General features: G+C 27.6%; 2 protein-coding genes across 3 annotated transcripts in view; one reads left to right on the plus strand and one right to left on the minus strand.

The window, feature by feature from the left end:
* On the plus strand, nt 1–24,089 carry LOC135927290 (TBC1 domain family member 1-like). The gene is given in 13 exon segments (XM_065463253.1): nt 1–109; nt 6,277–7,576; nt 9,057–9,309; nt 9,477–9,778; nt 10,190–10,272; nt 11,555–11,672; nt 12,072–12,184; nt 17,506–17,693; nt 18,015–18,104; nt 18,106–18,144; nt 21,181–21,290; nt 23,021–23,124; nt 23,387–24,089. Coding segments are annotated over 12 exon segments (2,280 nt in total). The 5' UTR covers nt 1–109; nt 6,277–6,827; the 3' UTR covers nt 23,518–24,089.
* The window catches only part of LOC135927291 (IWS1-like protein), a 13,542-nt gene continuing 10,899 nt past the window's right edge, over nt 24,018–26,660 (minus strand). The window contains exons 10-14 of one of the 2 annotated variants that reach the window (XM_065463255.1): nt 26,115–26,192; nt 25,493–25,610; nt 24,612–24,907; nt 24,365–24,519; nt 24,018–24,032 (exon numbers count right to left, since the gene is read on the minus strand). In XM_065463255.1, coding sequence (XP_065319327.1) covers nt 24,382–24,519; nt 24,612–24,907; nt 25,493–25,610; nt 26,115–26,192 — 630 coding nt within the window. In that variant the 3' untranslated portion in view covers nt 24,018–24,032; nt 24,365–24,381. Of the gene's footprint in view, nt 24,033–24,267; nt 24,520–24,611; nt 24,908–25,492; nt 25,611–26,114; nt 26,193–26,660 lie in introns of those variants that run through there. The other variant, XM_065463254.1, reaches the window with a different exon arrangement.

The raw sequence follows: 26,660 nt of genomic DNA on the forward strand, positions 1-26,660 counted from the left end.
ATAATATATATTTTCACTTATTGTTATCTCAAATTACATATTTTATGATAATGGAGAAAAAAATCTCTTAAATTTAGTGCTAATTTTAATTGCATTTATTCTTTAAAAGGTACGCTATTTAATTAATGTATAATTTTTAATGCTAATAAAAAAATATATATTAGATTTAAATTTTTATAATGAGCCATATATATTTAAAGAGTTTAAGAGAAATTAAATGATATTAAGGTGTAAAAATTATTGAAGATCATTATAATTTCTTATTTAAATTACAATAAATCTCCCAAATAAGTGTACCCCCACCCTCCTGAACAAAAGTCTCAGTGCATATATATATATATTAACATGAACACATAAATAAATAAGGTTTTTTTTACCCAATTAATGACAATATATAAATAAATCTATACTAATTTAAATATATTTTTAAAATTGCTATTATTCATTACAAACCTTGTAACACAGATGTAACTTAAAAATTTAAGTATTGAACTATACCCTACCTAATTGAAGTATTATAGTGAGTATAGTTGTGAATGAGAAGTAGAAAAACAAGGCAGGAACCTATTCCTTCCAAATACAAATACTACTTCATTTTTAACCCATTAAATTTTTTCATTATAGTATTATTATTTTTATAATCAGAATAATATGTATAAATGGTTCATTAGTTTCCCTAATCTACTTTGGACCAATAATCAATATATAACACTGTATTATGGAGTATTTTCTAAAAATATATTTATTTCCCCTTAAAACTACTTAATTCAGGGCTATAAAATTAACTGGTTAAAAAGATCTTATACTTATACAATGAATAGTGAGTGGTATATTTAATATTTCAAAATTAATCAAACTATGAAAATAGCAGCCGAATAGAAGCATTCGAGATCTTATAAATTAAACAAATAATTACCTTTCACCTCAGCAGGAGCTTGTCAGATAGTCATAAATTAGGCTCAGAATAATTTTAAATCTGCAGCAGCCCATATAATGTATTCCCAAGATAGGATATCTCAGCTATTAATTTAGACAAACCAACTATTTTTATATATTAGAAACGGTTTGAGGGATGTTTTAGAAAAGCTTTTGATTCCATTATTCATTCAAATTTGTGGAAGCCTCTGGAGGAGGTAACTCATCTGTTTAAAATTATAAATAGTATTTATAACTACTCAGTTCAATTTATTCATGCTGGTCAGAAATCTCCTAAAATCCCTGTTAAATTTGGGCTGAAACAGGGGTGTGTTTTATCCCCACTACTATATAATTTCATTTACAAATCATATTATAATGTGTTCGGAATGGTTGGTTATTGGCGATATAAATATTTCAGCATTTGCACATGACCTCTGTCTGACTGGTTAATCAATGCTAGATCTTATCTAGTGGAAAATATATTTATGGAAGCCAGTTTTTTTGGCTTTAAATGCTGATAAAACCAAGGTGTTGACCTCATTCTCCACACCCCACTTAAGGCTAAGGATACATGAGAAGAATATTGTGGAAGTTGAGAACCTAAAATATCTGGGAATTATTTTAGACAGGAAAGGAAGCACTAAGCAGGAAATGGTTAAATTAAACAGGGTCAGGTTAAATATTGGTCTTTTATGAAGATATAGTTGTCAAATCAACTATCCCACTAAAGATTCAACTCATCTTAATACTCTCCTCGTTACATTACAGCATTGGGATGTGGAATGATACTAAGTCAGAAAACAAAAAGTCAATCCTTTATAAACAAATGCCTAAGTTATATCACTAAAACGTTCTTCCCTTTTAATACAACCAACAGTATCCTATGGGCTAGATGCAATATCCTTTCATTATATAGAATGATAGAATTTAGGAGAATAGAGTTAGAAGTTCATATCCTTAGACAACTTATCTATCAAGCCCTCTCTAAAGTATGCCCAGAGGAGTCAAATCGTTTCCAACATATAAAAATAGTTGTTTTGGCAGGATATCTAAATCAATAGCAGAGATAGGCCTCTCTTAGGAATTCATTAAGCGGGTTGCTGCAGATATATGCACTTTTAAAACTATCCTGAGCCTAATTTATCACCATACGAACTGCTACTGTGATGAAAGGAAATTATTTGTTTATTTTATCATAAGACTTCAAATGCTTCTATTCGGCTGCTATTTTCATAGTTTATGATATTAATTTTGAAATATAAAACATCGCTATTCATTGTAAGTATTATAGACAGTCAATTTTTTAGCCCTGAAAGTACTTTTAATGAGAAATAAATATATTATTTGAACGTACTCCATAATTTGGTTTTATATATTGATTATTGGTCCAAAGTAGATTAGAGAAACTAATGAACCATTTATACGTTTTCTGATTATAATAATGATAATAATACTATAATGTAAATAATTTAATGGGTTAAAAATAAATAACTAATTGTATTTGGAAGGAATGGCTTCCTGACTTGTTTTTCTCATTCACAACTATATTCACTATAATACTTTAATTTGTTAGGGTGTACTATGCATTTGTTACAAGGTTTGTTGGTATCCTTGAGAAAAAAATCAGCACAATTATATAGAAGTTGACCTAAATAATTCGTCTTCGCTCACTTTGGGCAGGTCTGTGACCACGTGCTAGATAAGATAAGTTATTGCCTTTTTTTAAAAAATCTTGATTGACCCAATTTTTAATAACATTTTTATCTTTTGATTATTTATAAATTAAAATTGACAACTTTTTTAAAATTAAATTCTATCACAAATAATAAATGTATAATTGTTAAAGAGGTAAATTCAAATATTCCATTTTTTGGGTATCCTAAAATTAGAAAGAGATTTAAAAAAATATAAAATAAGGTATTTCTGCATTAAATTTTATTTGAAGTTATCTTTAAAGAAGCATGGGATAGACAGAAATAATCAAATTTAGTTAAGAATTGGCAGAAATTGACTATAAAAATTTAATTATAACCAAATTATGTTATGTTAGATAGGCTTCTGAACTTTCAAATTTAGTTAACCAAAAAAGATTTTACTCTAAATATATCTTTTTGAGCCAGTTTAAAGCGAATTCTAAATTATTATTAAGAGCTTTGGTTTTGTAAGATTTTATTATGATGATTTGGAAGATAATTGGTTCATTTTTATGATTTCATAGTTCAACACTTGCTTGTGATTTTTTTTTATAAAGAATTAATAATCACCAAAATATTGAAATCATAAGCAAGACAAGGTCTCAACATTTTTTGAATAACAAATTTAAAACACAAGTTTTTTTTGCCAAATTTTAGAAAAAATTTGACTCAATTCAAAACAAAATAATGGATGTCCTTTTGTCATGATAATATAATATCTTTTTCTATTTTTAAACTATAAGAAATGTTGTTATTAATTGTGTGAGAGATGGGCCCAATTTCATTGGCATAACCTATGGGATGGAAACATATCCCTTCTTAGAAAATATGTCCATTTTCGTAAACATGATTTTTAACTAATAAATATTACCCCCCCCCCATTCACACTACCCCAACTCTTTTCTCCTTTAATGCTGAGCAATATCTTAATAAATAAAAATTAATATAACTCTGTGACTCACAGGTACTACCTTTTTTTTGTTTAATACTGATACCAAAAATAATAATATCGTAATTACCATTTTTTTTAATTAATCTACATATTTTTCATTCTATTTTTATGTATCGGCCATTTATATCAGGCTGAATTAAAGTATCGGCCTGATACTGATTTCGCTGCATTGCTGGTATAAGTTATAAAAAGAATTTAATTAAAATAATCTGATATTTACTAAAATATTTATTTAGTCAATTCAATATAACTTTGATATTGACACATTTTAAAGAAAAAATAGATATTTAATTTTCTATAATATTCTTATTAATAAACTTTATTTATCTAAATAATTGTGATTTAATCAGAAAAATTGATTTTTAAAACAAATAATGAATGATTAAATAAAAAATCTCGAACTCTAGTACACTCTGTATAGCCTTAGCTTAATAATATAAACAACAATAACTAATTTTTTTATTACACAATATATAAGAAAAAGTAAAAACTGTGCACTTGTAATTATTTTAAGATTATTTAATATGTGTAATGTATAGTGTAAGGCTTATATGAAAATTATTCGTATTTCAATCGAGAATAAATTAAATAATTTCGAAGTGATAAATCTCTTTATATTTTATTAATTAAAATCTTATGCCTCCCTTATTATTTGTTTATGTCCCTGATTTATATATTTATATCGGTACCGTATCGACATTTTTTCTTCCTTCTATTATTATATAAATAATACTTTATATATTTTTAACGTAAAGATAAAGGGAAATAATTGTATTTATGAATAGGGCTATGCCGATATTAAATATCAAATCAGATCTGCACCGATATTTAGCGTTTTCTAAAATACTGATCATCCGAAATCCAGATCCGATCCGATTTTTTACTTTTCTTTTTTTTGTTATTTTATGTATATTTATTACATTAACAATATTTTCTAAATAATTTTTTTAAACAATGCAAATAACACCCTTTAAATTATATTTATTGATTTATAGTATTTTAAAAGTTTTTTATAAAAATAGATACGATAAAGGAACACCCAAAGTTTTATTTATTTTAAATCTTTTTAAATAAAAAGGCCAATTTTATTATATTACTTTAAATAAAAAATTTTTTTAAATATGGTATCTGAATTATAGAAATATTTTACAAAGGACAAAGATAATTTTGGGAAAAGCATTATCTACGGAATTCTATTTTCACGGCGAGGAATAATGAAAAATGTATTTAATATTACCAATATCCGTAAATTTTTTTTAATTAGAAATAAAAAAATTATTAAATACATAATTTGATTTTTTTCATAAAAAATATTGATTTCTTAATTACATTTGGTTCAAAGGAGGGTGGTGAAAAATCAATATAAATATCGGATCGGTTTTGAACCAATACCGGATCGTATCGGTGAAAAATATTTGGATCGGCAAAGCCCTATTCTTGAGATTAACAAGTAAGGAAACAAATATAATAAAAGAATGCTTTTGATAAAATGAAATGGAAGAAAGAAGAGAATTAATAAGAAGTGGAACAACAAACCTGCCCTACTAATATTGTTGTGACTTATTAAGATTTTTTGCAACGCGCTAATAACAGACTTCCACGATCTCTGCCAAAAATTTTAAATTATCCAAAAAAAAATAAAATTGCGCTATCTTCGACATTTCCTTTAGTAGGTGTCCAGACATTTCTGCCATTTATGAGAAAAATCTCCCAGATTTGGGTAATATTTTTTGGCTAAAATATTAGGTTTTCCGTTTTTAAAAATTGGCCATCACTAAGTATATAAAATGAATAATTTAAAGTAAATTAAAGTGTAATATGGAATGAATATGTAGAATTTTTTAAGAATACGAATTTGTTTATTATATTATGTCCTGTGATTTCAAGTATTTTTTCCGCTTCTTATGAACGTTATTGTCTTAAATTTCGATTGTTACGATGCCAAATTCCATCATAGACGCGCGAAATGATTTAAATCCCCTCAAATAGGCTTTGAGTTATAATATAAATGCGTTTTTCTTTATTTCGTAATCATAATAACCTATTTTAATTTTTTTTAAAAATAAAGTATTTAATGAATATTTTAAATATTCCAAAATTTTTAAATAAAAAAAAATATTTAAATAATTTAGTTTGTACCGAAATTTTAAGTGCCTTATCAAGTCAATTCACTACGCATAAATTACGAATAAATTTGTAAATATTTTAATTAATCTGTTCCTTTTTTAGATTCACCAAGGTAAAGTTTTCCCTTCAGCTGTTTTTTCTTATATTGATTCCTGGAAATTTTCTTACGAGACGTAATGTTTTTGAATGCCTTTTATATTTTGACGCGTTGTTGTAACTCGTAAAAATTGTAATTTCAATAATTTCTGCGTTTTTTTTGTTACTTTATTTTGCCTGTAAATAACCTGAAGCTATTTATATATTCGAGTAGATTTAATAAATATAGTAAATATTAATTTTTTTTAAATTATTAAATCGTATAAAATTACATCATTTTTTAATTTATAATCGCAAAATATGTTAAAATTATCAAAAAGGATTATTAAAATCAGGGACCAGGAACAAAGGCATTTTTGCTTTCTGGCTCCAGTCAAAAAATTGTTCTTTTCCGATTCCGTTCCAACTTTCAGAATGTTCTTAGAAAAATATCTAATTATATTTTTAAAATCCTACACATTTTAATTAATCTTTATTTAATCAATACAGGTTTGAACTTGCTTATTCTTTAAAGAAATACTTTTTAAAAAAATAATCTTTCCAATAACTTATTATTCCACATCGTCCCCATTCATGGCAACATTTATTTAAAAAGAATATCACGACGAGTTTTATATATAATCATTTAATTCATTATATTAGCTTTACCATTCTTCAATTCAAATCGATTCAGAATATTTTTATGGTATTTATTATTCAATATAATCGAACGCGCACACCCAATACGCTTGTTATCTATGAAACATAATTTTTATATTAACTTGTGACCATGGACAAATTATTCTACACATGCATTCTTAAAACCCTCTTGGCTCTTAAGATAGAAATTATCCACAAAGATGTCTATTGTTAAAAAATAATACGACGTTGAATGTTGAGCCACATTCGTCATTCGCACTCCCTTATCACGGACTCCCAAATTTATGTAGCCAGCTTCCGAGTAAACAACGCGTTCTTCTTGAACAATGTCCCGCGAAAATATAATATTCCGCCATTCATTTATATTTTAAAAAAATAAAATTTGAAAAAGACAGTAGTGAATGGAGAACCTCCCCTCGCCAAAGCCTTGTTCCTCAACTGCGCCCTTCGCTAGATCCTTGCCTCCAGGACTCGGCCTTTTTACTTCTTCTGGGCTGCAAGAAGACAATTCCTTCTCACCATATCTTTTTCAAAAATTAAACACCGATACCGCGTACGATATACACGCTAACACAAACAACGCTTGCAAAAGATCCGTTAGCGCTAGAGATTCGTCTCGCTTTCCTATCGTTGATAAATTAACTAACATATGTAAAATTAACAACTCGACATTCGGCACCGGTAGATACGCCTTCAATTACAACCAAGTAGTTTGTCGGAAACGTCAGGATCTCAAAACTCTCCATTGCGAACTATGTCGACCTGTCACTAGTTCAGCTAGTTTTCATTCCGAAAAAATGGTACCAAAATGTAGTGCCCGATTTCCTGGAGGTCACTCCCGCCAAAATTCTTACGCATCCTCTTCTGGGTATTCTAGCGAATCATGCTCGTTTCACTCACTGGGCTTCCACAACTGCAGCGCTAACAACACGCTCGGCAAAACCTGTTTCAAAATTAGTGGTGCCAATAATAATAACGCGATTAAAAATTCCGAAGTTGGCCTTAATTTAAATGACGATAGCAATTGTTGTACACTACGACTCGGTGGTGGTAAATATAACTTAAATACGAGAATCGGAGAACAAACGGAATCGACTCATCCTGCGAGTTGCAAGAAGATCAATATTATCACAGAGTTTTTATCCACTAAGTATTTTAAATTTAAAAATATCGGTAATGTGTTATTTTTTCAACTTTATATAATTTTTTGAGTGCTTTTTTTAAATGTAAGAATCTGATTTTACCAGAAATGTATTCTACCATGTTTGATATACCTACTCTATGAATTTCAGACAATTTTGGCAAGTTTTGAACTTAATATGATTTATATTTGTTTTTCTTTAGATTTTTGATATAAATTATAATATAAATGGCTCTAAGATCAAAGGCAAAATTGCTTATAATTGATAAGAGAGGTATTCTTAACATTCTTGAATATATTTCCCGAAAAACCAGATTTGTAAAATTTAAAAAATGCGATCTCAAATACTGATTTAAAGTTAAAAAAATTCACTTCGCCGCTAATACAAACACACACACATATATATAGTAGCTCTTTAATCAAAACTCTTTTTTTAAAAAAACTCAAATATTACTCTTCTTTTTAATTCATGTAATTAGTATTTTAATGTGATTTAAGTGCTTTTATTTTAAATTGCTTAACTTAATAATTACCCGAACTTAGCTAAGATTGAAAATTACCATAAAATATAAAAACTGACTCATCCATCCTCTTATTAAAGACCCCTCCCATTAAGAATCTCAATTTATTTTTGATGGTCAGTCTAAAATAGATTGACGAGTGGGGACAGGATTACCAGATGCCACGATTTGTCCGATATTCTCACAATCATTTTTTTTACAAAAAACTCGAGAATATGGCAAACTTGGGCTGAGCTAACACCGGATTTCGCCAATATTAAATTTACATCCCGAAATTTTGTAATTGCCAATAGCTTGTTGATAAAATTTAAATATCCTCTACAAATTTAATGTTTAATCAATATTTATTTTAAAAAAAGAAATTAAGCAAGGTTTATTTAGATTATGTTTTTTTTTAAATTAAAATTTTTATTGAAAGATAAAAATTAAATTTTATTTTGCAAATGAGAAATATTTGAGTTACTCATTCATACCAAAATAAAATAAATGTTGTTTTTGTAACTTACCTCCTTGTGTAAATTTTTTTTTAAATAAAATTCCTGCCAATTTTTTAAAATTTATTAATTTGGTATGCCTTGTGGTGGTGATACAAACCCACTTATCAGCTTTCCCATTTAGTGGCGGTAGTGGCTCACTTTTATCGCGACTTTTTCCAACATAGTAATGTAAATGTCTGCCTTTTTAACTTCGGGGAGGGGGTGAGGGGTGGCTATATTTTATAATATTATGAGTGTGATCATAATTTCGAAACTCCTCTAATGTCTTAAATGACTAAAAGACTGGGGGGAGGGAAAGTTATCTAGGACTCTCCTATAACATTCTTCTCGCTTTTTGCGGATTGTTCTCGAATCCTAAAAATCTTATCCTTTACAAATTGCTTATTATACAATAAGCTTATTATCGTCATCACTCTTAATTTTTTTTAAAAAAAAGTACATCTATTTCTCTTATTTATTTTGCGTCGAAAGGAACCTTTTCCCCTGGAAATCGAAAGATTGTGTTAAAACAAATCATAAAAGCAACACGAATCCTCCCGAACATGCTATTCCTTACGCGAATGACTTGAATGGCGGGGTACCGTCCATCCAAGTAGATAGCTTTTCTGAGTGCGTGGAGGTGTCGGGCCGACCCGAAACCTCGGACAGTGGCATATCTTCTCGGGAATCGGTATCCATCCACGATACAGATATTATTCTTTCTCTTTCATCCACACAAATACAGGTAAATTTTGCCCTAACAAGAAGACATTTTGTATTAATTTTGATTTTTTTTTAATTGTAAGTATTGTTATTGGAGATCGGGAAAAATATTTTAATGCTAAGCCGAACCGCCTAGAATTCCGCCTGGTTTTAACTAAAGGCGACTACCTTTTTTTTTATCTCTTGTAGGAAGAGACTCACCCAAAATCGCTTGATTCAGTTCCATTGGATAACGTTTACGAACCCGAATACGCTTGTCGCTGCATATGTCACGAGTTATCTAAATATGCCGAATCATTATCAAGCCGACCACAAATTGAACAAAAAATACCCGTAACAGAGCCGGATGTTAAAACCAACTTCGAAACTATTCGGCCCACAGAATCGGATAGTAAAGTAGGAGTTAACGTTACTGGGAGAATTAAAAGTTTCGGCAAAGCGAATTCCTTTCTTGTTACCACCCCTCATTTGATTTTGGAGAATAGGCCTGGGTAAGCAATTATATTATTTTTATATAAAAATATAAAACATTATGTCTAGTGTCTCCTTCTAACCTTTAATTTAGTTAAACTACTAATCTTAGGTAGCTCATATCTTCATAGAAATCTTTAAATGATCACCTATCCTAACCTGTCAAAATATTTAAAAAGAAATGACTGTATCTTTTTTGTACATTTTTTTGGAGTAAATTTCGACAGATTTGTTTGCAAGTGACTAATTTGTAATAAATATAATATTTCATTTTTTTTTGAAAGTTTAATTGCGTGAAAATGAATCATATTTTTGTTGCTGTAAATTTCAAATTGTGGTGGGGAGTGGGGGATGATGAGCACTACGTTACTTGGAGATAAAATTTCTAATGTTTTATGAATTTTTTTTTATCACTATAAATATATATACAGCCATCTTCCGCCCAAAAAGCCTGAGGAAGAGTCTAGACACAGGAACCTTTATAATCAAATGATAGTAGCATCCAAAAGGAAAGGTTGGTTTTATTTCCCTTTAATCGAAAAAAATTTTATGCTATATGAGAACTAGTGATCTGCATCAAGCTTAAAATTTGTTCGGCACTATTCCGAACCAAAAATTTTTATTTGTTCCTAAAAGTTCTACCCGAATTAAAAATTATTTGTCCGCTAGGTAACCTGAAACTATTTTGAAAAAATAGCCTCGCCCTAAGCCTATTTCTGGCACGGACTGGGTGATCTCAAACGAGAACCTTCCGCACTATAAAATTATTGATTTGTCTAATATTTAATATTTTAAATATATGTCCATAAACCCCCAAATCCTGGGACACCTCTCCCTTTTAAGAAATATACTAGTAGTAATAATAGCTATTGTTTGCATTGCGAAATATATTTAGGTAAATTGTTTTAATTATTAACATTTTCTTTTTTTACGGTTTTATTTTTACCTTTTTTTTTTATATTATATTGAATTAATATTACTTTTTTTTTCAGTATATGGCCGGAAAAAAAGAAAGATTTACTGGCCGAGTCGAATAAATTATGCAAAATATATTTACAGGCTAGGTCTAAGATTTGAAATTTTTTATAGCTGATAATCTGGTTATTTATGACATTTCCTTTCATTAAAATTATTAATAGCGCGCTTAAAACAACTAAATTTTTAAATTTTCTAGGAACCAGTACCCAGAATCCATCTCAAAATTTTCAGAATGCCAATATTATTTTTGTTTAAAATGTGCATTTTTTTAAAAAAAAACCTCAAAATTTTAAAAGTTTTGTAAATTTTGAAATTTATTATTACCTAAATTTTATACTTGCCATTTAATTTAATTACTTGCCATTTTGATTAATATAACTGCCCATTTATTATTATAATTTGAAAAATATAATTTAATTTTGCCTTACTCTAAATCAACTTTATATAATTTAAGCTGAAATTTATTGAATTTTAATTGATTTCTCTAACATTAAAAAATTAATAAACTTTCGTAAATTCCAAAAATATGATTTAGGCCATTATTTTATTTTTACATTAAAAATAGCTCATTTCTCTTTTGTCGTTTAAAGTTACGCAAATTTATTCCATTATATTTTTGATATTTAGGTCACAGCCTTATACCGAGTTTGTTTCCAAAAAACCTGGAACCATCGAAAAAAAAATTTAGGAACTTGAACCAAGCCCACTTTCTTTGAATTATTTACAACCGGAAGTCTAGGTTTCAAACTTTACCTACATTTGCTCTTAATGACTTTTATGGATTGTTATGTATTATTTTACTAAATTTGTTTTTTTAGAGGCCAAAGAATTTAAGCTGAAAAAGAAACTACAAATCCTAGCCCTCAAAAGCGAAGAGAAATTAACTCAACTCGTTAAGACATGGAATATCGAAATATTGAACGACTGGGAAAATATGTAATGGCCATTTTTTTTTCTTTTTCAAAGTTTAATTTTCGTCGTATCAGTATTTTTAGAATTGGGGGGATCTTATTTTTTATTTATTTGTTTGAAAAATTTAACAAAGATTTGAAAGTAATTTTTTTAGCCTTCTTCTAAGCTTTTAATTACTAATTTTTTTAGCTTTCTAGGCTTTTAATCACTAATTTTTATTCGATTTTATGGTTATTATCTTAAATCAGGATTTGAAATATGTCAGGAAACACTTCAATTCTTAACTGATGACTTATCAACTTTACGCTCTATGGCCAAATATTATTTTTATTCACATCATTAAAAATCTAAAAAAAATAAATGAAATTACTAAAATCTGAATGTACCGAAAAAATTAAGCTACCTTAAAATAAAATTTCGCAGGAAAAATTCCAAAAAGACGAGAACTCTATGGGAACTCGGTTTGCCACCTTCTATTAGAGGCAAAATTTGGTATTTAGCCCTCGCGGAAAATCAATCGTCCATCATTGATAAAGGTTTTTTTTGTTTAATTTAAAATTTTGACTTTTAAATTAGTCTTAATTCATTTTTTTCCTTCCTTTTATTTTACAAAAAATTGGGAAAAACATTTCTTTCTCGCAACCTATAAAATTTTAAAAGAGAATTTTACCACGATTAAAGGACCAATTATTATGTAAATATGGGAAAAAAATTTTTACCCTTATTTTATATACACATATTTAAATAAAATTCAATCTATCTTGCATTTGTTTTTATTAATTGACCCTTTCGTACTCGACTTTTTTTCCCTCGATGAAATTTTTTTCTTGTAAAGAGATATTTATCAGAGACCTGCAAACCCGGGACAGGAACCGGGTCGTATTTTAATTTTTTCATACCTGGGCAGGGTCGTATATTTTAAAAAAAATCGGTTAGGGTCTGAAAAATATTTCTAAAAAAAAATCCGGGTAGGATCTGCGCAGTTTCAAATGGAGGAATTTAATATAAAGGAGTGTGAGATGGAAGTTTATTTATAAAAGATGGAATTCATTTTTAAAATCGCTAAAATAGAAGACAAAAAGTCATTTTTATTAGCAAATATTGGACTTGAGGTTTATTCAAAATTATTTACGTTTTGTTTGCCAATTAAATATTGTTTAAATATAATTAGTCCAAATATAATTGCTAAAGCTTCACGCTCTATCTGACTATAATTTCGTTCAGCTGCATTTTATGTTCGAGACGCGAATCCAATTGGTTTTTCCTCATTGTTAATTATATTATAACGGATTTTATTCCTTGTTGCGACGCATCCGCAGCTAGAATTATCGGTTTTCCCGTATTATAATGAGTTAAAATTGGTGCTTCTGTTATTATTTTTATTAATTATTATTGTTTCATTATTCGTTCATTTCGATGGCACTTTTTTTCGTAACAGTCGATATAATGGCGCGGCCATCGTTGAACAGTTCTTTATAAATTTTTGATAATAGTTAATTATACCGATAAAAGCTTGTAATTCTTTAACGTTTTTCGGTAACGGTGCGTCTGCATTGACGTTTTTATTTGTTGTTGCAATTTCCTCTTCGCTAATGATATGACCTAAAATTTCAATCTTTTTTTTTAAAAAATTACATTTTTTTTAAATTTAATTTCATACCATTTGTTTCTAACGTCTTTAGCACATTTATCAAATTTTTTTTATGATTCTCAATTGATTCCCCAGTAATTATTATATCGTCCAAATATACCGCTACCCCGGGTAGTCCTTTTAATAAAGAATCCATTGCTTGTTGGAAAATGGCTGGCGCTGAGGCTACCCCTAACGGAAGTCGTTTGAAGCGATACAATCCACTCGGTGTGTTGATCAGCTTTTTTGCCTTTTGAAAATATGCTTCGGATAAATCTAATACTGTATATTTGGATCCATTACCTAGTGTGGTTAATAATTCATTAATTCTGGGTAAAGGATACTTATCAATCAAAATATTAGCATTAACCGTTTGTCGGAAATCGCCACAGATTCGTAAGGATCCATCTTTTTTCAATATCGGCACAATCGGAGAAGCGATATTCGAGTATTTTAGCCTTTCTATAACTCCCATGGATTCCAGTCGTTGCAATTCCGTTTCTAGTTTTTCCTTCCACGCAAATGGAATCGGTCTGCTTTTAAGACATTGAAAGTTGGGGTTGGATTTTACCGATAGCTTTGCTTTAAACTCTTTCAGTAAACCTAACTTCTTAGTAAATAATGATGAAAATTTATGTTCAATTTTATCCTCCCAAACCTCATTAACTGTATTACATTTATTTATTTTTATTAACTTTAATTGGTTTATTAAATTTCTACCTATCAAATTAATACCATTGTTTACAATTATAAATTCATGATATATAATTTTATTCGTATAATTAATGGGTAATATACATTTACCTTGAATCTCGATTAATACATTATTATAAGGTGTTAAAATGGTATCCGTTTTTGTTACTGGTCTTTTTAAACGGTCAACATCTTTTATATTTAAAATGGAGACTGCTGATCCTGTGTCAATTAAAAAGTTAATATAAATTTTTCTCTATCATAATTTCACCTCAAATCTTGCTAGTGATTCCTCTGAAGAATTCCAATCCTCAATTTTTTCTCGCTCCTTTTCTGGAATATCTATCGTTCGAATATATTCTTACTTAACATGCTTCCTTCTGCATACTTTCTGTAAATGTCCTTTTATCCCACAATTATGACTGATGGTATTTAGATTAGGGCACTGCGGTTTTATGTGATTTTCTAATACACAACAATAACAAATAATTTTTGAAACTGGTTTATACTTATTATACTGTTCCCTTGTTACTGTTGATATTTTATTTATCTCCTTTCCTACAGATAATTTTTCATATGAAATCATTTCTGTTGTCTCCATTGAAGTAGCGATTTGTACAGCCTTTTCTTATGTCAAGTCCGGCGTGTTGATTAATTTCATCAATATTTTTTCATTAGTGATTCCCGACACTAATTTATCCCGTAATACTGTATTATACATCTCTTTGAATTCACACGTCTTTGCTTTTATCTTTAATTTATTTTTATATTCTGTAATTTTTTCTCCTCTTGTTCCGTTTTAAAAAAATAATATCTCTCCAGCATAAAATTCGTTTTCTTCGCATAATAATTTTTTAATAGTATAATTATATCATCATATGATATTTCTTTTAATGTCTTTGGCAAACACAACGTAAATAATTTTGAATAAACCTCAAGTCCAATATTTGTTAATAAAAATAACTTTTTGTCTTCTATTTTGGCGATTTTAAAAATGAATTCCATCTTTGATAAATAAATTTCTATCTCACACTCCTTTATATTAATTCCATTTGAAAACTGCGCCATAAAAATTTTTAAAATGTAAAATCCGGACCGGACCGCGCAAATGGTACTTCTGAGTGCTCTGATATTTATTATAGACAACGCAATTAATTATTTCGAGTATTTATATCAAAAGATATTCAATGATTCCTGTCATCGATGGGCAAAATGCAAGTTCATATAAAAAATATATTATCTCGTATGTAATGGCAAATTAAACATAAATAAGTATTACATTTATTGCAAATAACTCTAGAATATGCTTCTACACAATGTTACGGGACAATGGGAAATGACCTACTTGGTTATATCTTATATCCGATATTGGTGCAATATTTACAGCTTTTCTTTTTTTTGCAACTATGCTAAAAGGACTTCCGGTCTTCTTAGTATTATCCTTTTCCGCTAGCATAAACCCTTTTGCTATTTGCGATTTAAATACCAGCAAGGTCATAATTTTAATATTATTTAATGCTTTCATATGGCGTCTATAAAGGAGGCACGTATTCACTACACAAGAATCCAATAGATGGAAGACCATTCACATATAGTATCGTTTTCATTTAATATCTGTCTGATATAACTCCACTAGGATGTCGTGAAGATCTACTCCACCCATTCCCTCATTATAGTTTTTGGTTATTACTGGCACTTCTACATTTATAAAAACCTTAGCCGAAATAGACTATCTTTTAACTTTTGTTGTAGGCTATAAAGTTAGATAGAGTAATAACGGCTTTGTTGTCCTGCCACTTTCAGCTACTCCTTTCCCTTAGCGTTGTTGAGTGAATATTTCATCCTTATAAATACTGAAAAATTTAGTTAACAAATTAACTTTATTTAATTTTATTACTGCTAAATATTTTATAAATTAAATAATGACTCACATTCTTATTAATTTACTACCCAAAAAATAATAGCTTAAAATAAATATTAATTAATTTATAATATACCTGAACACTTTGAGGAAATTTGAACCATTATCAGTAACCATTTTACAAACTTTATTATGAATCTTAAGACTTTGGATATCAAAAATTTTATTTGCAAGTACATCGTATGTCTGGCCTCCTATTATCATTTTGAGGGTTAATACTACAGATCTGCGTTTTAAAGCTTCAGGGTCTAGCCAATGGCCTTTCCCAAATAAGCTCTAAGAACATCAGATCAATTTATAAATATAAATAATTCTTATCTTCTGTTATGTGTTCAATTATCTGCCGTGGATACAGGATGTCTCTGACAACTCTGCTATTAGAGCATCTTTCATCACTTTAAAGTTATCTTTAGTGTCTGGCGACATGAAATTGTTGTACTAGAGGGGATAGTGTTTTAATCATCATGGTAAATGATTGATTATCAACCAAGGACATTGGCTGAACTGTATCAATTATAAAATGACTAACTATATCAGCCAGTTTCTAAGTAATATTGCATACACAATATTATTAGTCAATTTTTGAATTGAATTTGTCTTTTTGGATGTAGTCTCCCCTATACTAAAATTATTAAGATATTTTTCTATCTCTTTAAAACTGTTGGCATGAACATTCTTATAAAATAAATACTATTAGAATTTAAAAAGGAAAATTACCTTTAGGTGTTTTTTGAGATTATAGCTATTAGATTTATTTGAGGATATATTTTTTTTATAAACAAATAAATTTATAGCGACCTTTTGTTTTTACATTAATTTGAAAATATTTTTCAAATTTTTGAAATGAAAAATTTGTATTATTGTTTTCAAAAACATATTCTTATAGGGTTCCTTCTATTTCATTAATATCATCATTGTCTGACTCGCATCGTTTTTAATATTCATTTGTAATGATATTATAAATAATTTACACCTGATTTAGATTTATAATACAAATTGAAAATATAAATTTAAATTTCAAAATTAAATAATAATTCATAAAAATTATAATTAATTGTGAAATTATATATAAATTTTCATATTTATAGTTATATTTATTATATTTTTAAAAAGTAGCGTGCTATTAGCTATCGCTTTCAAACAAGATAGCACGCTACAGTAGCACACTTACTTTAGCAACTCTGCCCCCAATTCAAAACCCATATTTTAAATGAACTTGCATTTATTTTGCCCATTGATGACAATCGGAATTATTTAATATCTTTTGATATAAATACTCGAAATAATTTTTTTTAATCAAAATGTATTATATGGGTCTATAATAAAATATCTCGCTACAAAAAAAAACCATCGAGAATCGGGCTCAAAATGGTATTAATTTCCAAATAACCAATTTTATATATAAAAAACTAAAAATAAATAAATCACGAATAAATATCAAATCTTTTTCACACAAAAAGATTACTTGCATAAATAAAAATATCAACAATTTGATTGACATGTATAACTACTCGAAAAGTAAGAAAGAAAGAAAAATAGAATAAAAATTATTTCAAGACATGTATATATTTCCAACATAAATTATTGTTGTCATCTTTTTAAATTAAAAAAAGACACAATAAATTCTTGCCTATCCCGTTTCGATCCGGCCACCGAACATCAAAAGTGCTACAATAATATAAGCTTAGATGTTAGCCGAACCTTCCCTCATCTCTGTATTTTTCAGGAAGGTGGACCTTACCATCAAACTCTCAAGGACCTCTTAGTGGCTTATAGCGTTTACAATCCCGAGATTGGATATGTTAATAAATTTTTATAAGTCTTTTTTTTAAGAATTGAAAACGGGAGAACAATATAGTATTAATTAAGAATGTTGGAAAGGAGTCAAAATAATATTCCTTTAAAAAGAGGGTTTAAATTTACGAATTATCTGAATGGTAAGATTTTTCTTTTTATCTCTTACATCATTAAATTTTAATTGCTTTTAATATAGAATAATCAGACATGTGTTCTTTCTAATGTATTTAAATTCTGTAAAATCCTTTTTTTAAATTGTTATTAAGATGTTATAAACTAAACAAAATAATTATATTGACATTTTAATTGTAATCTTGATATATAGGTTCAAGGTATGTCATTTATTGGCGCTATTCTACTACTAAATATGGAAGTTGAGAAAGCATTTACTTGTTTTTGTAATATCTTGGATTTAGCCATGCTTCCAAACCTTCTACAAACTCGACCAAAACGATGTATTTATATATTCAACTTTATTTTATGATCCTTTTTATCAGGGATGCGAACCCGACAAAATTTTTGCCCGGGTTCGGTTCGGGGTATAAAAAAAAAGGTGGGTTCGGTTCGGGTTCGGTTTAGGGAAATATTTTTGAACCCGGGTTTGGTTCGGGTTCGGTTCGGGTTCAAGAATTTTTGAGTTGATAAAAAAAATTCTATATTTAAATCATAATAAAAAACTAGGCATAAATTTGATATAAAAAATAAATTTTTTATTTTATTTATAGGCAAATATAGTTAAAAATACAAAGCATATAGTCATGTATCAATTTTAAAAATTTTATTTAGACGTATTAGCATAATATCTTCCAAGAGTTGTTCACTCATCCTCGATCTATGTGGTGAAAGAATGAATTTCAAATGTGAAAAAGATCTTTCAACGCTAACCTATGTTAAATGTATTTATATGTGAAAATATGAAAAATTAACTTGGGTTGCAGGAACAGCAAATAAGATTTTAGATAAAATATATAATTCAGGGTGTTCCAGCTTAGCAGACTCCCAAAAATGCAAAATATTTTCCTTCTTATCTAATCTTTTATAATCGCTAAATCCAGTAATTATTGTTCCAATACTTTTCTCAGCAATCGTTGGCCCTCTTTTAAGTATTTTCTCTTGCCTTTCTTTAAGTTGTATCAATTTCTCTAAATCATCTTCTTGTTCAATAACTTCATCGGAACTAATATCATCAGATAAAATCGGCGTTGTTAAGCTTTTAATTAGTCTCCATAAATTGACAAGATGTTTTTTCGCACAAATCTTATCATCATCACTAAGTAATACCTGTAATATTTAAGGATTTATATTGTTTATATTTAAATATTTCATAAAATAACAATTTTAATATAAATCTAAAATAATTAATTTACTAAGCTTTTAATTAACCTTGTATCTTGGGTCCAGGTATATGGCAGCTAAGAGAATTTCGTTCTTTATAAACCTTTCTTCTCTGTTCTTAAGACAAGAATATAGTAATTGAGCAAAATGGTTTGGATTTTTTTCCAGTTCGATGCAGCATCTTAACCATGCTGCATAAAAATCTGTCAGTGTTAACTGTTCAGATTGGAATTGTTTGGTTGCGATTTTTAGCGGTTTTAAAATCAAATCAGATTGCTCTGTAAAAAAATCTTCGATATTGGGTTTTAGTAAAATCAGCCTTTCTAACATATCATGGGTTGAATGCCATCTGTGGCAATCTAACACAGGCTTAGGGAGTTTCATATTTTTTAATAACTTTTGGTAAGTGGGATGTCTTAATTTTCAATTTAGGCTCCTAGCTTTTGCAATGGTTTCCACAATAGGTGATAATTTTATAGCATCTTGAAGTGCCAGCTGAAGTGTGAGAGCTGCACACCGTACACTATAAATCGGATAGGATAAATAGTTGATAAAAAAGTATTTTGTATATCATCAATATCATATTTATATACATTTACATCCATATTTTCCTCATCTGCTGATTCACTCCTTATATCATAATCAGTTTCAGGTTGCAGGAGCTTTATAGCTCTTAAAAAATTACAACCATTATCAGAAGTAATTGTGTATATTTGTTGAATATTAATTTTAAATTTTAGTAAAGTTTTTAATATATTCTCTTTTATATATTCTCCTGTACATCTCTCTTTCAGCTCTACAATTCCAAGAGTCCTCAAATTTATAATGGACTTTGATATTAATTGAATATTTACACCAAGAATTGACCTATCTAGTCGTTGAACTGCATCAACTTTTAAACTTATTAATTTTCCTTCTACCTCTCTCGATATTTTGTCTCTAATTGATTGGGCTGTTTTATTAATAGTTCTGGATAAATTTTCTTTGTTTATAACTAAATTGAGCCCAGATAGGAGTGGATTTATAATTCTTTGAAATCCCGAATCTTCAATAATTGATAAAGGCCGGCCATTTACAGTAACAAGTTCTAGTATAGAACTCATCAAATCATTAGATGATATATTTATACTTATATGCTTTTTTGGAAAAAAGGTTTCTATATTAATTTTAGGTTTTTTTGCCAATAACAATTCCTGATATTTGGTTTTTTCATTTAAATAATTTAAATATTCATTGTTGTGATTTCTTTCCAGGTGTCTTTCTAAATTTGACAAGTGATTACCAGACATTTTTACTTTGCAATATGAACATATTGATTTTTTTTCTATTGTATTAAGGGTAAAATGCTTATCAAATATGACTTTATCTTTAATCTTAAATCTATAAAAAGAGAACAATTTTTTTAAATAGCAATGATTTCAGAATTAAAAAAGAGATATTTATAAATTTAATTTCATTTATAATATGCACTTCATTAATATCTTGTAAAAATTAAACTGAACCAAAAATAAATGATTAGCATATATAAATTTTAAAATCATTTTAATAAGTTCACAAAAACTGCCCTACATTTAACAATTTTTAAGTTAGATGTTTAGAATTTTTTAAATTAACAATATAATAATTTTTACTTTGATTTGTTAACCATTTTCTTCTAATTAATAATCTTTAAGAATAATAAGATAAAAATTTAAAAATAAATGGCTTAAATTAATTCAATTGTTTAAAATTTTTTAACACTCCAATAGGAATCGAGAATAAATTTAAAAATGGCATAAATGAATTAAGTTGTTTAAAATTTATTAAGACTTCATTTAATTGGAAATTTGAAAATATAATATTTGTATTTACATATATTAATATATGATTTTAAATAATACACTGAACCCGATTGAACCCGGGTTCAAATAAAATTCTTGGGTTCGGTTCGGGGTTTTGAAAATTTTATAAATGGGGTTCAGGTTCGGTTCGGGTTCAGAGTTTTTTTCTAAAAACCCGGGTTCACTTCTCCGGGTTCGGGTTCGGTTCGAATCCCTGCTTTTTATATTAGGATATCTTATAATCAATATACTTTATATAAAACAACTATTAAAAACTGATTTCTTTTTAGGTATATATATATATATAAGTATATATAATTATTTGATATAACTTAGATGAAAAAGTATTTTGATTTATACTCGGAATTTTTGGAAGTTAATTTACCGGAATTGCACGATCATTTTGCGCATCTGAATTTCACGCCAGATTTGTACCTGACAGATTGGTTAGTTTTTTTCCCTTAAAAATTATACAAAAAAAGTTATTTTAATTAAATTTCATGGCTCCCACTCCCATTTAATCTCTTACTTTTATATATTTTATAAAGTTAGGTGTTGCATTTACATCTTTTTTATATGTACTCCTATTTTGATTAAATAATTTCTTTTAACAGATGTATTAATTACGAAAGAGCTGATTTTATTATTATTCAGGGACATGGAACGGAACTTTGAGTAAATTTATGGAACAGAACCGGAACGTATATTCAGGAAACCTTCCCCTAACGGTCCCAGAACGTTCCAGAAATTATATATAAATTTATTATTTATTTCTGTAATTAAAAATAATCCATCTTTATGTTTGTAGGGATTGGCTTGAGTTCGATTAGACTATAATTAAATATGTTTGATAGGTAATTAACTCAGGTATAGTGATTAAACCCTGGTGTTAATAAAATAATCTACTATTTGTTTTATTAATTTAAAATAACGTTACAAGTGAAATAAGTCAAAATCTAAATGTTATCATTATTGATCTATATAAGTCATTTTGTTTTTCTTATTAATAAGAGTAAATTGTATGTTTATATATAATAAAATATCGCCACAGAATAGTAGAAATATAAATATTTTTAATATAAATTGAACATATTATAATAAGAGAATATCGCCTTAGAACAGTAAAAATATAAACATTTTAAATATAAATTGAACATGTTATATCACAACAAAGTTCTTTATATTTTCTAAATTCTTACTTAATGGTACACCCTGAAATTTTTATCTCCGATGAAGATTGGAAAACTGTAGAAAAATGGTGGCCTCATTAAAGCTGTTAAAGGAAGCAAGTTTAATGTTCCAAAATGAGAGAATTTTTCCAGGTGACTATAGGTCAATGGACCTTGTAAAATAAGGCTAAAAATGCTAATGGATTAATTACTTTGTGTTGCCTTATATCTTGATTCTAGGTTTAAATTTCTTTTGAACGAAGGGAAGATAATAGATATAAATTATATTAACGACATGGGAACATATTAAAAATTTTAAGGGTGAATATTTAAATATAAAAGTAATTCGGATAAATCCTCTGAAGGGCAAGAATATGATGGATTATAAATGTTTCTAAGATTTCCAATAAAACAAAAATTCTATCCTGTATGAATTGGCCCAAATCGTATTATTCAACCCATGTCGCTATGTAAGTGTTGTACGTTGTGTTGACGGTCACATTTATAAAAAGAGAAAATGAATATCATTGAATATTAATTAAACGGTATGGCCATCCGTGGTGATACTCTTAAATGGAAAATAAAAATATTTGATATTTTTAAATAAAGTAAAATTTCAATAATTTTATATATGAGGGATTCGTATTCCATTTCTCATGTATTCAATGAATTTTACAAGTGGTTTTCTTAGATAAATTTGTAAGTTAGGATATTACCCATTTAACCTACGTTAAAGTCTAGGTTAATAATACTTTGTGGGTTTTGATCCATAACTAAACCCATCCCACAAAGATCATTTTTAAGCCCTCCCTACCCACTACTATAACTTACACTTAAAACAAGAGATATTTTTTATTATTCATTTTCGCTGCTTATTATCTATATTGGCGATTACAACAAAATCTATTTTTCACTTAATTTCCTGCCCTTTTTGTTATTTTTTCTTCACCATTTTAAATTTGAGTTAAATTTTTATGTTTATATTTTGCAAACTTTTTATATGATAGGATATATACCATCTACAGCAAATCTCTACAATTAGACGTTACATGCAAAATTTGGGACCTCTTTCTGAGGGACGGAGAGACCTTCCTATTCAGAACGGCCCTAGGTTAATGGTTAATGTTATCTTTTTTGTCATTTTTTAAAATTATTATGTTTTGATCTTGCTAAAACCTAATTTTTAAAATAAAATCCAATTAATATATATATTTTAATCATTTTTAAATAAATTAAATATCGTACATCGTAATTGTTTAATAAATAAAGGGCAGGCTAGTAAAATCAGTCGTCAATATCTTCTAATATCTATTCTATCAAATTAAATGAATTAATCTTATTTCAAAAAAAAAATTTTTTAAATTTATTTTAAGGTATATTAAAATTGAACGAAGATATTTTAATAAACATGGATTTCATGCAAGCAGCGGAATTTCTCACAAAGCTTCCAGATAACATGCCTACCGAGGATTTATTTAAAGCCATTTTTAAAATCGCTATATAAATATTTGATTTAATTTCTCTTCAAATACGAAGAATATTATTTCAACTTTCTCCCCCCTTCCCCACCCCTATTTTTAAATGGTAAAAAAGGTAATTTGATTTTAACAATATATTTCTTAAATTCGTCCATTTAAAAATCCACATTAAAACCTTCTTTTTTCAAACGATACAATCAATAATGGGAAACAATTATATTTTGGTCACAATTTTTTTATCGTCGCAATAAAAATAAAACTTTACAAAACAAACAAAAATTGTATTATTTTTTAAATTACGACATAAAAATGCATTTATTGTACATACTAAGTTATTATTTATTTAAATTTCATTTTTCGGTTCCTAACACAAAGAATCCCGCTAAATCAAGTGCTGTTTTAGACTAATCATAATTTTATTGAATATTTGTATTCTTATACGACATTTGAGGACGAATCAATCAAAAATATTTTTGATAAAGTTTTGACATAAAATAGTCAGCTAATTCATTGCTTTATTTTCTTCTGGCTATTTTAAAATCTAAAAATCAAATGTAATTTTAATAAACCCTTCATTTTTTTTATCCCAACCAATACTTACTACTTATTAATAAATAAAAAAAATAACTAACAATAGAAACCATAGTACATTTTTTTTAAAATAACTATATTATTTTATATTTAAATCATTCAATAATATATATCTACTATTTATTTTAAAAAAATATATAGAATATAATTAATTATTATATAAAGATATTATTGTAATAATTTTATAAAAATAATCGAATAGATAAATTTGTGGAGCGAGATATCTCTTGCGGTTTTAAACAATTAGTTCCAACCATTTTTAATTTTGCAAATTTTTCTTACTAAAACAATCTATTTAATCAAAAAGGCATTTTCTTTCCTACGATACTAATATCGAGCGATCTCCTGTTTTTGTTGCTAGAACCCAATTTTCTGGCTGACATTATTTTCTTGAGCTTTTCCATCCTGCTATTTTTAGCTGAGAGTATGGGTCTTTTCTATGTATAAAAATTAAAGATAAAGTTTTTTTTTAAAAAAATATATAATTTTAATAATTCAGAACATATTTCTAATTTGGAGAGGTTAAAACTTGATTGATTTCCATGATATTGATCCGCGATTTTGGTCTAATAACGTAATCTTTCGCGGACGGCTGCGGAATTCTCGCTCGCCCAAATCTGGTGCTTGCGGTGGAAGTGTTTGTTTTAGATTCGGATTCGATAGATTCTTTTTGTTTTGATTTGTTAAAATTTTCGGACGATTCAGCATTTTTACTGGTCTTTTGGTGAAAATGGTTCATCAGGTAATAATCCCTTTCTTCCCTCTCTTCCTTCGAAAGGGCCTTGTAATCGGTCGGAATGTTGAAAATATAACGGGACCATTCGTCTTTTGGGAATAAATAAATTAACCAATTTTAAAACAATTAGCAAATTTTAATCAGATGTTTATAGATTTACGTTCAAATTTCGAATTAATTTTTTATTTTTATTCCTAATTTTTTCTCAAATTCTATGATAAAATAAGTAGTTAAAGCTTTTTTACTCTTAATTTTTACTTATACCATTTTTTTTAATATCGGAATTCAACTTTTTAAATTCGATCCGATAATATGGCGTCTTAACAAAAAAAAAATTTCAGCATTGATATTTAATTTTTAAATATTTATTAAAGTTATGAATAGTCATATCTTTTATAAATGAAGTAAAAAGGTAAATTATTAAAACTGCTCTAAAAAAACTAATTTATTTTTAGATTTGATTTCAAAATATGTATAAAGAACAAAATCGGATTTAATGATATTGAATTTGTAATCAATGCAGCTGATATTAATAAAATATTAGTCTCCAAAAAGTAGTATCGGTACAACCATACCTCATTCTATTCGATTGATGTTTGGGTAAATATAGTAGTTATAAAAAATTTTTAAATATGTAATCAAGTTTGGAGCCTAGAGTTTTAAATAAATTTTACTAATCAGTTTTCCGGCTCTATCTTTGTTTTGTTTGGTTTCTTTGGGGTGCTTAAAAAGGTACATGACGGACTTTCCGATAAAACTAGCTTTTAGGGCGCTCACATCTACAGGTGGTAACTTAAATAACAAAAAATAAATAATCTAATAGATTATGAAAGTTGAGATTTTTTCAGATTATTTTGATATTCGGTGATAATTAATAACAAATGCAAGTAAGAGTAGTTTAAAAAAAAAATTCAATGGTGTGTATGATATACAGATAAAATGGATACTTGTAAAAAAACATATTTAGGCCGTGTTCTGCCTCGTCTCATTCCTAAACAAAAATCTGTTTAACCGTCTATATAGCTTTTTCTAAACAGAATAGGGCATCAGTTCAAAATTTTAATAGACTGGTCTAAACAAAAATAAGTTTCAAAAATAGGACAAACTGGTCACGGCCATAATGTTTAATTTTTGTAGGGGAAAGAAAGATTAATAATGTGATTGGTATTCGTGCATTTCTATACTTTGTCCTAAATTTAGAAAATGAAACACCTGTATTTTATTGACTAAACCTTATCTAAATTTTGTAGAGATTGGAATGTATTCATATCTATATTTAAGATGATTTTTTTTTACTTCAAGCAAGACTTTCAAAATTTCTTCCCGTATTTGTAAATGTGGTAAGCTTTTGTCCGGGAGAGGTTGCAGCCAGTCCTTTTATATGTATAAAATAAATAAGCTTTCTTATATTCTCGCAAAGGTTTGATTTTTCTTATTTAGTTGTTTAATACAACAAGCAATATTTAAAGCTTCATAAAAAAAATAATTTTTTGCATTGGCAATTCAAATTGATTACTAAAATAAACTAGGCTATAAATTGTATTTGTAGTAAGCTTGAAATTTTTAATGAATACCGGACTGAAAGTTGAAGCTATAGTGGGCATGATTAAATCAAATTTATTAAAATCAAGATAAAAATAAAAAATTTTTTAATAAAAATCATGATTATCAAATTTCTTTTTTTTGCTTTCAAAATTATTAGTTTTTGTATCCCTATATTTGATTAATTGCCAAATTTATTTTTATAAATTATTTTATGTTAATTCAAAAAATAGTTTTTTTTTATATAATAAACTAAGGTGATATAAAAATCCTAATTATACTTATTATAAAATTTGATTT

Source organism: Gordionus sp. m RMFG-2023, chromosome 3, assembly GCF_954871325.1.
Source record: "Gordionus sp. m RMFG-2023 chromosome 3, tfGorSpeb1-WG-v2, whole genome shotgun sequence".
NCBI classification, from domain to species: Eukaryota; Metazoa; Nematomorpha; class Gordioida; order Chordodea; family Parachordodidae; genus Gordionus; species Gordionus sp. m RMFG-2023.